The sequence below is a fragment of the Macaca thibetana genome, chromosome 11 (genome assembly GCF_024542745.1).
Source record: "Macaca thibetana thibetana isolate TM-01 chromosome 11, ASM2454274v1, whole genome shotgun sequence".
NCBI lineage: Eukaryota > Metazoa > Chordata > Mammalia > Primates > Cercopithecidae > Macaca > Macaca thibetana.
The window spans coordinates 40,884,577-40,897,942 of NC_065588.1; the positions used below are offsets into that span (position 1 = coordinate 40,884,577).

Sequence of the window (13,366 nt, forward strand, 5' to 3'; positions counted from 1 at the left end):
GCCATTAAAAGGTCAAGTCATGACATTTGGAAACCTCAGAAATACTTTTGCTCTTCTCCGTCTCTCTTTCTCTCTTTTAAATTTTACCTGTTATGGTTAATTTTATGTGACAACTTGACTAGGCCAGGTGGTAACCAGACATTTGGTCAAACATTATTCTGGGTGTGTCTGTGAGGGTGTTTCTGGATGCAATTAACATTTGAATCTGTAGACTGAGTAAAGCAGATTATCCCTCCTTAACGTGGACAGGCCTCATACAATCAATTGAAGACTTGAATAGAACAAAAAGACTGAGTAAGAGGGAAATTTCGTCTGCCTAAGTCCTTGAATTAGAACGTTGGTCTTCTCCTAACCTCAAACTGGAACTTATACCATTGAGTCTCCAAATCTCGGGCCTTTGAACTCAGACTGAAACTATGCCACTGGCTCTCCTGAGTCTCCAGCTTGCCCACTGCAGATTTTGGGACTTGTCAACATCCATAGTCATGTCAGCCAATTCCTTATAATAATAAATCTCACATATATATAATATACAACGCGTGTGCACACACACACACATATTATTGGTTCTGTTTTTCTGGAGAACCCTGACTAATACAGTATCCTTAGACTTTTTTTTTTATTTATTTAAGAAATTCTACCATAGTATACCACAGAGAGTGCATCATTAATGACAGTTTTGAAAGTGACAGTGTCTGCTAGAGTTCCCTAATTAATCCCATAGGGCTCAGTTCTCTAGGTTATTTATCCTAGCTGTTAGCAAGCCTCCCATTAGATCTAGCAGGGACTTGTGTGCTGGGTTTGCAATCAGAGAATTGAGTCCATTCTGTAGCTTTCCTTTCATATCTCTTGGAGCAACTTTCTGAGGCTATCGCTCATCTTACTCTTAAAGGAATCCTTTCAGATTTCCTCTATATCTCAGTTAATCATATGCAAATATGGTTGTGTCAGGAATTCATCACTAAACAAGTTAGTTGTGAGATGGTAAGCAGCTGAAAAAAAAGAGAAGAAAGGAGACAGAAGGGGTAAAAGGGAAGAAGGAAGGAAGGAAGAAAGGAAGGAAGGAGAGAAGGGAGGGAGGGAGAAGGAAGGGAGGGAGGAAGGAAGGGAGGGGCGGAGGAAGAGACTGGAGAGGGAGGAGGAGGGAGGGAGGAAGGAAGAAAAGAAAGAAGGAAAGAGGGGAAGGAGGGAGGAAAGGAGAGAGGGAGGGAAAGAGGGAGAAAGTGCGAGAGCAAAGGATGTTGGTTACATGATTTCTCTAATGGCAATGAGCTGCTTTCTGGATGAAATACAAAATCAGAGTGAGACTCCGTCTCAAAAAAAAAAAAAAAAGAAGCATTTAATTTTTAAAGTAGCTAACTATGATTTAAAATGCCTTTCTAAAGAAAAATCTTACGCTACTCTTTCTTATACAAAGAATTAGATTCAATATTTAATAAATAAATTAGTCTGGGCATAATGGCTCATGCCTGTGATCCCAGTGCTTTAGAAGGTGGAGTGGGATGGTCACTTGAACCCGGGAGTTTGAGACCATCCTGGGCAACAAAGCAAGACCCCATCTCTACCAAAAGTAAAATCATTAGCCGGGTGTGAAGGCACACGCCTGTAAGCCTCAGCTACTCAGGAGGCTGAGGTGGGAGGATCGCTTACCCAGGAATTCAAGGCTTTAGTGAGCCATGATCATGCCACTGCATATCAACCATGCCTGGACAACAGAGTGAGACTCTGTCTATACAAAATTAATTAAAAGTGGTAAAGAGAAAAAGTCCTCAGAATTTGAAGACAGATGATGTGAATTTGAACCCTGAATTTACTGTTTGCTGCCTGGATAAATGATTTTGAAGGAGTCATTTGACATGCAAGCTCTTTAGTTTTCTAAACTACAAAATAGATTATAATAAAGCTTTCATCATCATAGGACTGTTGGACGAAATAAGATCATATATATGACCAGCCTAGGCAACACAGTGAAATCATATCTCTCCAAAAAAAAATTTAAAAAGAAAAAAAGAAAATAAATTAGCCAGGCATGGTGGTGCATGCCTGTAGTCCCAGCTACTTGCGAGACTGAGGTGGGGGGATTGCTTGAGCGCAAGAGGTTGAGGCTGCAGTGAGCCAAGATTGCAACACTGCACTCCAGCCTAGGCAAAAGAGTGAGGTCCTGCCTCAAAAACACACAGAAACCCATGATATGTGAAAAGCATTTTAAATGCCTCCAAAGAACCATAGTTTTGCTCACATTACTTTGTACATAGGCGAGAATTCCCTGAAATGCAGAACAAGAAAGAGGGGGGAAGAGGCATCATTAGCCAAAAGATAGCATTAAAAAGACAGGAATGAGGCGGGAGAAATCAATGTTTTTATTGATGTAAAGGATGAAGCTTAAAAAATAGATATTTGAACTAGATGTCTAAATATAAAAGTTTATTAGTTAATTTTTGAGGATTCCAACTCTGGCACATCACAGGTGCTTAGTAAACGAATATTTACTAAGATTTCCATGTTCAGGGTCAACTGGTATTTATTACACACCTTACACATACCAGATATTTCATGTTGAAGTGAGTTGCTTTGCAAATTTTAGGTAGAATTCAAATCTTAGGAAAAAAATGAGTGTTCTGTAAAAGCAATTGTGAAGATGGGGAAACTTCTAATAGTTGAGGTCCTTTGAATGTGTATGTTATTTATCAGTGCACATATAATTTAATAAATAATGAATGTTATGAATGAACAATTTCCTTTTCTTGCACTATTGAGAATAATTTTTAAAGCCCAACAGAAATTAATTTAAAACTGAATCCCTTTCTAGCTACAAAAGTCAGTACCATGATTAGATTTTCTTATATATAGTACAAATGCAACTCAACAAACTCAGTGCTTGCCGAGTCATTCTTTAGTGATGAGTCAACTCAGCACTTCAGACCATCAGTCAACAAATCTTTCTTAAGCTCTACATTGCCTCTATTTTAGAAGTTTGTGAGAATTCAAGGAAAATAAACAGGCTGTGATCACTAGGTACTTATAGTTGAGAGAAGTATACACAGATACATATACTGAAATCTGAATGAATAAATAACACAGTATATAATAAAGTACAGTAAGGCCTCCTTGCTTAACATAGGTAGGCTCTTGGAAACGGCAACTTTAAGTGAAATGGCATACAACGAATGTAACCAACTTTAACATAGGCTAATGGCTGTAAATAAGGGTTAAGTTCCTTCAGCATATTTCTGGTCACAGAAACATCACCAAACTTCTAAACTAAAGACCAAAACACTTACTAATATTAAACATGGAAATAAACATGAGCTATACATACATTTAAGAACCATTAATAAAAACAAGTAAGATAATTATTTACCCACTTATTCCAGTTCAGGGTTGGGGATGGCTGGAGCCTGACCGGGTAGCCCAGGGGACAAGGCAGGAACCAGCCCTGTCCAGGATGTCATTCCATCATAAAACCACTGACACACACCCACACTCACTCACATCAGGGCCATTTAGACACACCAGTGACTCTACCATACACAGCTTTGGGGGGTGGAGGAAACTGGAGTATCTGGGAAAATCCACACAGACGTGGGGAAAATGTGTAAACTCCACACAGACTGTGGCCTCAGTCAGGAATATTTTTTTCTCATCAACATTATAATGAAACAACATTAAATGAAATGACATTATCTGAGGATGTGTTGTATACTCCAGCTGAACAACTGGATATAGACTAGTATAAAGTACTAATTGTTCAGTCAGATAAAATAAAAAGAGAATATGAGAAAGTATATGCACACAATAAATTCATCAGGAATTCTTCCCACAGAAGATAAAAATCAAGCAGAGTCTAGAAGAATGATTAAATCATGAATTGTTAAGCCAAAAAGCTAAAGGCATTTCTGTCAAGCTAAAGGTATTAGTTTTCTAGGACTGCCATAATAAAGTACCACAAACAGGGTGTCCTGCACAACAGAAACTCATTGTCTCCCAGTTTTGGAGGCTAGAAGTCCAAAATCAAGTTGTTGACAGGGTTGGTTCCTCCTGAGAGCTGTGAAGTACAATTTGTTCCATGCTCCTCACCTAGCTGCTGGTGCTTTGCTAGTGATCTTTGGTTTTCCTTGGCTTACAGTCACATCATCCTGATCTCTGTCTTCATGTTGACATGATAATTTCCCTATGTGTCTGTATCCAAATTTCTCCTCTTTATAACGAAAGCGATCATACTGGAGTAGGGTCTCACCCTTCTCCAGCATGATTTTATCTCATCTTAACACATTAAATCTGCAATATTCCTATTTCCAAATAAGGTTACATTCTGAGATGCTCATGGTTAAAATGAGAATCTAAATGTGGGCTGGGGTGTGAGGGCAACACAATTCAATTCATAACTCAGATGAATCATTATCAGCAAAAGAAATGACCATGATAGGTGGCCTGCTCAGGGCTAATGGATAAATAGCTATGTGCGACCAGGTGACATACAGCCCTGGAAGCTGGGCAAAGAAGTTCGAACTTGATGTGGTGAGCAAGAAGAAGGCACTGGGAACACTCAAATAGAATAAATGATGTTTTATGAATGCTGATCTGGAGAGTGGGTCCTGGTTGGTTAGGAGTGGGAAGAGACAAAGGAGGCAGAGTGTCTAAACAGATGGTGACATGAAGTGAAAAATGACACCTGGAGGCAGGAATCAGAATGAAAGAGATTGAATGAATCCAAGAGAAACTAGGCTATCAATAAGAAATTAGGTACTTGGAGGTGGGGTCAGACTATACCGAACTATTTCCCATATTCTTGTTAATTTGAAGAAATGTCTCACAAACTTACTTTAAAATTCATTAATAAGCCATCAATTACCAATTTTTATAATTATGTGTGGTATGCAATCATATAAATGACTCACTTTTGCAGGACTCTTCCTGTTCTTGGTATAATGTCAAAGGCTTAGATAGGAAAAACGCCACTGGTTTTAAGAAGTTTGGAAATCACAAAAGTCTTCATCGTAATGCGCTATTGGACTGACACAGCTGTCATCCCCAGCAACTAATACATGCTGAAGAAAGAAACTTACAAAATGACTCTGGAAGCCACCATCTAAAATAGAATGCCAAGATTACCCTAACATAATACTGAATAGTGGAATGTGAGGAAAGAAGATATAATCAAAACATCAAAAGATCCCATAATTTTTACTGTCAAGTGAAGACATGTAGCAAAAAAACAGTCTGAAAAACAGGATGTCCAACATAATTTTTGACAACTTTTATATCTTAGATGTACTGACAAAATACCAAATGTGAGGTAAAATATTTAAAAACATAGAAAGAAATCTATAGGAGATGAGATGGATGGATGGAGATGAATATATAATTTTTAAAGAGAAATGTGATAAGCATGCAGTTAACAAAAAACTAAGTAGGCCAATATACTTCCAGACATTCTAGATCCCTTATACAGAAAAGCTAGAGAAGTCATGCTGTCATAAAATCCTAATATTAAACTATGTTTATAAATATCTGAGGTGTTGCAAAACTCACTGAAGAACAAGAAGCTATCATCTACCTGGCTGAGATACTGGGGCAAGGGCAAACGGTACAGAAGTTAAATAAGAAAAAGTGGGTCGGGCAGAAAAATTCCTTCTTTAGCTTCAGGTCCCCTAAGCTACTTCCTTTCTCCATCCCTTTGTAGGCAAACATCTAGAAGAAGCCCTCTCCCTTCTTCAGATTCATTTTTTTCCCTTAGACAATATTCAATGTACTCCAAACTGGCTTGTATCACCAACTTTGCACCAAAATCACTATTGCTGTCCTCAGTGTCATCTGGGAGGTTCAATGCAAAGGACATCTTTCAGTCTTCATTTTTCTTGATCTCTCAGACACACCCTACTTTCTGCTTGAAATTCTCTCTTCTCTTGGCTTCTGTGACACCACCTTCTCTTCTCTTTCCTCTTACATTTCAGCCATGACTTTGCTATCACCATCACCAAACCATCTTTTCTATAAAATGCTCAAGTGTTGCTCAGAACTCTCTAGGCAATCCCTTCCATCTCCTCAACTAACATTTAGATGCCAAAGAATTCCAAATTTTTTTGTCTAACTTAAACTTCCCTTAATGCCAAATTGAAGTATATTCAACTGGTTACTCAACTTAGATGTCCCATAGGCACTCCAAATCCATCATGATTTTCTCACTCAATCTGTTCCCTAAGTGAGCAGCGCCAACATCTGCCTGTTTATTAGTCCAGAAACCTGGGAATCAACCTCTAAACCTCTCTCCTCATCATCTGCTATCACCAATTAATCAAGAATGGCTGGTTTTACCTCTCAAATGCTCTTAGACACATCCACATTTCCACTTCTATTTTTAAGACAAGCCCTCACTGGCTTTCGCCCACTGGTTTGCCTGCATCCAGCCTTACTCCCGTTCATCCTACAGCTGGAGTGATATGTTTAAAACATGAGTGTGACTATGACACTTCTCGGCTTAAAATCTTTAATTAGCTGCCCCTTGTTCTTCACATGAAACTCCTAATCTTTAGTGTGACCTTTAAGATCCTGCTTCTCATCATCAGTCTCACTGGGCACCTCTCCTGTGCTCTCTGCTATTGACCTTCCCTTCCCTCGGTTCTTAAAAAGTCCTTCTTTCTACCTGAAAGCCCTTAGACATGCTGATTTACCCATGTAAGAGATTCTCTTCTTTTCTACTCTTCCTTCCATGATTCCCTGACTTTTACTTACCCTTCAAATTCCAGAATAAAACTCTTCTCGCTCAAGCAAAATTTTCCCTAACCCCACCACCCAGATCACATGCCCTATTAACCTATTTCTCTTTTAGAATAGTTGCCACATTTGCAATGAAATGTTCTTTGGTGTAATGAAATGGCCTGTTAATTATCTTTCTTGCCTGACAGAATATTAGTCATGTATATCTAATTTACTACTTTACCCATATCTCTAACTTTGCACAAAGTAAGTATTTAATAAATATTTATTGAATGAATGAATGAACTCCAATGGTTACCAGTGTTATAATAACCATGATCAAGAAAACTGTAGTAAAAATCAATAGTCTCAATTACAGTCATATCATTACACAACCCCACAGATTTAGTAAATAAAATTGTATGCTATTTACAAACAACAGCTTGCTTATTTTTATGTATAATCACAAGTGTAATTTTTTTAAGGACCAAATATGTAACATGCAAAATTGCATTAAAAATGTTTAAAAGGGTGTTCCTTCTAAGAAGTCAAAACATCTTCAAAGTTAGCAACCATGCCACAATCAAAAGGAAAACCATATTTGATAAGAATTATTCAAATCCTGAATAATATTTTGTTATTTGGACTAAATAACAAAAGATATATTAGAAGTCCTTATGTATAAAAAAATTCAAGATATCTTGAATTTGATTATATCAATATGTTCAACAAATTTTTCCATCAGTTTCTTACGCTTTGAAGATTATATATTCAAATGACAATTAGTATAAAGTTGTAAAACATGTCATTGTATAGTGCATTCAAGATGAAAACAGCTGCCAATCTGTGCCACAGATTTTATCCAGAACACTTCCAGATAAAAACTGAGTGAGTTGGTCTTTATGATTAGGCCAATTTTCAGTAAGTTTCACTGATAAATAATTTAAACAAGTAAGGTAATCTAAATATCTGGCCCCTTTCCTTAACTTCTTTCCTGTCTCAATAAACGGCAATGCCATCCATGTGTTGCTCAGATTCCAAATCTCGGCTCCTCTTGATCAATTCTACACCACAACGAACTATCTGCAAGTATTTTTGGCTCTACTTTCAAAATGTACTATGAATATACCTCACTCCTCTTCACCTCCTATAGCTTTCCTTATCCAGGCCATCAACATCTGTACCTGAACTACTGCAATAGCCTTCCAACTGGTCTCCAATTTCCACTGCTCCCCACTACACCCAACACCATAGTTCGCCTATCACACTGGAGCCAGAACTATCCTTTTCAATACAAGGCTGAGCATATCACTGTCCTCCTTGATGCAACTCTGAAATCCTTGCAAACTTTCCTACATTACCTGGCCCCTGCCTAATTCTCCAACAGGATTGCCTTGATTTGTCTGCTCCACTACATTTTCCTTCATTTTGTTCCTAGAGCATTCTAAGCTCATTCCCACTTTTTATTCTTCTGGTTGAAATGTTCTATCCAAGATTATTACATGGCTGTTTCCTTTCTTACCATCAAGTCTCAGGTTAACCACCACTCTCCCCTCACTCCCTGCCCCAGAGGTTGACCACTCTGAATAAATCCCCAGCCAATCTTTAGTGCATCATCCTGTTTCATTTTCTTCCTATTAATTTTTACTACCCGAAATTGTCTTCTCTAGTTCTATGGTCACCCAGTAATTCTCTGTCTTACCCCCAGAATGTAAAGATCCTGAGCACAGGATATTTGTAAGTCTTGTTCACCATTTACTCCACTTTACACCAAGCCTAGAAAAATGTTCAGGACGCAGTAGGTGCTCACTAAATATTTATTACATGATTGAATATACTTAATAGCATCAAAAGCAGCTCAAAAATTTTTAAAAAGTAATAATCATATAAGTAAAATTCAAAACAAAATATCACATGAATCATGTAGTTTCGTGTTATACATATAAACAATATCAAAGGGGTTTGTTATATGTTAGAAATCTCAAATATTATAATGAAAATACATTAGTTTCCTAAGAAAGTTTACCTCTATGTTACGTAAGGGTAAAAATCCATTTTATGTAAAATCTTTTAAGATGAGGAATTTTAAATAAATCTGCATTATGAATGGGGAAGGGAAGCCATATTTATTTTCTTCTGCAAAACTGGAATGATCCCTTTAGGACTGAATCAGTAGCATTTAAAGAAATATTTTGATCCAAAGGTCAATTTAAAAAATGAATACAGATTTTTAAGAAAAAGAAAAAACTATTTAAAGCTAAGGGAAACAACAGAAGTTGGTTTTCCAAGAGCCAACAAATCACCCTGCAGCTAAACAGAACCTGTGTATTTATACCTGAGGTTTTCCATCTCCACAGATCTATGGCACATGCTTGACATGTTGAGTGGGTAAGTTTAGAACTCTCCAAAACTTTCTCCGAATGCCCAAACACCTCCAAATCAATGTTCTGGTTTGTAGAACCCATTAGCTAGTTACACAATTAATAGGAATGATTCAAATCCATACCTCAGGGAAATAATAAATTACCACATCTCATGGACTTCTTCAGGAAGAATCAAAGCCAGAGCATTTGAAAATGTCAAGGGTCTGCTCACTGTATGTGGACACTTTCCACGAGAGAATAAACTATCTTGGGTATTAGTTAAGATTTTTAAAAGTAACTAGAAAATGATTTACTCCACTGGAACTATTTACTAAATACTACAGAGCATGAATACAATCACTTAGATTACTTAGGGTAGCAAACAAAAATAGCAGTAGGCACTTTATCTTCCTGTTAAGTGATTGCCCTTGTTACACAACACTGTCTGGAAAACTCTGACTACAATTCTAACTGCAAGCCACAGTAATCATGTCAATATGTGAGCTATCTGAATATCTAATTATGAAAAAAGAAGGCAATTTCACAGTGGAAGAATTGTTCTAATTCAAGAAACCAGCCATATTAACTTATTAGTCTGACATATAGCAGATAGCTGAAAAACTTTAATTTGAAAGATAATTATTTTTAGCTGATTAATATGCTTCAAATTAAATTCACCGCTTTTAATGGGACCATCAACTTGACAACCTGGGAAATTAATAAATTTTGCATGCAGTAATCCTAGAAAATTTATACAGCTGAGCTACACATCATTACAAGGATTACCTTCACAGTAGGCATTATCTTCTCGAAGAGCCCTAAAACCATCTCGACAGCTACAAACAGCCCTGTCATTCAGATTTCTGCAGACAGAATTCTCCATGCAGTTATGTCTTTCAGAACAAAAGTCATAACCTACAGAAAAAAAAAGAAATTTATTAAGGTAAATGAAACTATGACAATGCAAATTTTCCTACTTAATATTTTCTTTAATTTTGAAGCTACGACTTGCTAAATAATTTTTAAATTAGTATCTTCATCAACATTTACAGAAGAATCACATGCTGTGGATACCAAAAAGTTCTTCTTTACGTTTAACTCAATTAATTTCCATTTCAAGTTAACTCTATTTCTTCTTTGGTTTTTGACTTTATAAATGCTATCTAGTCTCTAATATTCTAATTATAAACCTCCAAGTATCTGAAAAAAGAAATATTATTAGGGTTCAAAATAAAGATTTATAACATAGAAGGTAACACAATGAGAAGGTAATCTGGTAACTGGAGGTTCAACATTATCAACACCTGTGGGTAAAACTAACCAAATCAGATGAAATGCACCTATTGTATATTTAAGAAATTAGACAGCTTAGCATCCAAAAAAAAACTTTCTAAATGTGTTAAAGATGAATATTACATCACTTTAATCTAATTTTCTCTAGAAATCTACAAGGCAAAGTATGTTCACTCTAAAGAGGAAGAAAAATTTTGAGAAATACAGAGATTTCACATATCTGAGTCTTTATGAAAGAAAAGAAAAATGTAACATTTTATAAACAGTGACATCAATCATGTGCAATTTCTCAAGATCTCTTTTTGTGGTCTGAATCCCTTGTTCAAAGATCATCTAAGATGCTGAAATGAAGTCTTCAAAACTGGAATCCATATTTAATGGAAATTACATAATTATATATCATTCAACCATTTTTACATTGCTTGGTGTATGTTATTTATCTAGTTTTGCGCTTTCTAATGGATTACTATTTTAGCCCATGTTAAAAAAAAAAAAAGAAAAAGAAACAAGGTGGCTGGGCATAGTGGTTCACACCTGTAATCCCAGCACTTTGGGAGGCTGAGGCAGATGGATCATTTGAGATCAGGAGGTGGAGGCCAGCCTGGCCAACATGGTGAAACCCTGTCTGTACTAAAAATACAAAAATTAGCTGGGCATGGTGGCAAGTGCCTGTAATCCCAGCTACTCTGGAGGCTGAGGAAGGAAAATTGCTTCAATCCAGGAGGCAGAGGTTCTAGTGAGCCAAGATCACGCTGCTGCAATCCAGCCTGGGCAAAAGAGTAAGACTCCATCTCAACAACAACAAAAAGGACTAAAAAGGTATATTTCATGTATCTTAGAATAATCTGATCTACCTATAGGCAAGAAGACTTTTACTTGCGAAAATCATATAGATGGAAGTACTAAATTGGTTCATCTTATCTGTAATCAAATTGGTCTTCATTCTGATTATAATTACAGAGTTAAAACACACTCCCTATTAATGCAACTATGATGTATAGTAAAATATTATTGGTAAAACTTAATAACCCTTAAGAACAGTAATGTTCCAAAAATGTAATAATGCCATTAAAAAACAGTAGAAAAATAATCAAATGACTCAGTGATTTCTACAAAAATAAAATAAAATAAAGTATAGGTTTATTAAGTCCAGAAAAATATAGTCAATAACAGCATTTAAAATACTTGGCAACTTAGCTTCTTTTGACAAGAGTCTTCACAATCTAAATTGTCATGATTAAGGCTGTACATTTAAAAGTAAAATTCTTAAGAAGAGCAAAAGTTAAAAATGCTTTCTCCTAGGATCTTTTTATTTCCTTCTTCTTTAAATAGCTAAATTGAGATGCTATTTCTTCAAATGTATTCCACTGTCTTTTCATAATGCCTGAGGGAGAACAATTTCAGCTAAAAAGTCATCTTCACTCTCTATTCCAATAGCTCAGCACAACATCAAACTAACTAAAAAGGCTTCAAAAACCACTTTATATTTATTCTATATTAAAACAAAGTTACTAAAAAATAGCCTACCCCTTAAGATACACAGAGTATTAAGAAACAAAGTTCTAACACAGTGTTAAATTTCTGCATACTTTTACCTGTACTGTCTCAAACAACTTTCAGAAGACTGTGACTAAGAATGGATACCATTTCTCATACATCTCTTTTTCAAAACCTTCCTTCAGCTTTTCACTTGGTTGAATTTTCTCCTCTCCCATCTTGGAATCTGCTCAATATTATCTATGCCATATGCGATATGCCATCTCTATTATCATCCATTTTCAGTTCTGTTTCAGTAATGGTGAGATCTCTCATCTCAGCATTAAACATCTTGCATACATACACTATGTAGAGTTTCATTGCTGCAAGAATTTTCTCACTGTAAGATAACAGTGTGATCCAACTTTCACTGTTGTAGGTAAAAATTAGGAAGTGCCTTGCTTTTTACCATATGGGATTTTTAAAACACAAATACTTGAAAAATTAAAATTTCAGTCATTCAAATTCCAATTTACTATAAACAATGTCAGCTATTTTGATTCATTCTTCCAACAGATAAGTTGATTGAATCTACTGGTTATTTTGCAAAATGCTAGGGTCAAAAGGCTAACAACTAATGGGTGGAAAATTCAGACTTGATTTCAAGTAGGTTGCTTCTGATCTATAGGGAATAGCTTTAAACAAACCAGAGTATGGGTTGGTAACATAATCCTATTATCTTCATAGTTGCATTTCCATTCATATGTGCTTGGCTTTTGGAGTCGGCAGGCCCGAGTTTACATCTGATCTCTGCCACTTACTTGCTGTGTAAATTACTAACTGTACATTAATTAACCTTTCTAAGCCTTCAGTTTTTCTCACCTATAAAAATTAGTATAATAACTACCTTGCAATATGTGAGGTTCAAATGAAATTATCTATGTAAAAGCATAATAATATATTATTTGTTAATAACTAAAGTTATTAGAGCACTACTAATAAGCTGAAATTAAATATCTTGAGATCCATAAAAGAAAATTCAAATATTTCTTATAGACAGATGGATGAACCAATTATCTAATACAACCTAGCCTTTCTTTGATTTCCTTCTTTAGGTTTTAACTTCAAGGATATCATGTTCTCTAATCCCTTTGCAAGCTTTACAAAGTTACGTAAAGTTCTGTGTTCTTCTATCAAGTGTAGACCTTTTGGTAAAATATAAACATGCATTCCTGTATAACTGGAAAAGTAGGGGAGGATGGATACAAAAGATTATGTGTAAATAAGAACAGTATATATATAATGGTAATACATAATTATCAAGAGAAAGAGTATACAATAATTTTGTGGTGAATATTCATAGGTTTTGCCTAAAGGCATCTATTTCTTTTTTTGTGGAAAAAAAGAATAACCTAGTTATACTGTGGAAGAATCACTCACCCCTACTTTCAGCCCAGATGCTTAAAAGAAAATGAACTCTACTCCTCCACAGGATACAGCCACACCAGTCAATGCAGTCCACTGGCCTGGACACAATA

General features: G+C 35.9%; 1 protein-coding gene across 2 annotated transcripts in view; it reads right to left on the minus strand.

Annotated features, from left to right (window-relative positions):
• Nucleotides 1–13,366, minus strand: part of NELL2 (neural EGFL like 2) — a 428,865-nt gene that overhangs the window by 204,541 nt on the left and 210,958 nt on the right. For both annotated transcript variants that reach the window (XM_050749376.1, XM_050749375.1), the window contains exon 13: nucleotides 9,846–9,974. In XM_050749376.1, coding sequence (XP_050605333.1) covers nucleotides 9,846–9,974 — 129 coding nt within the window. The remainder of the gene's footprint in view (nucleotides 1–9,845; nucleotides 9,975–13,366) is intronic.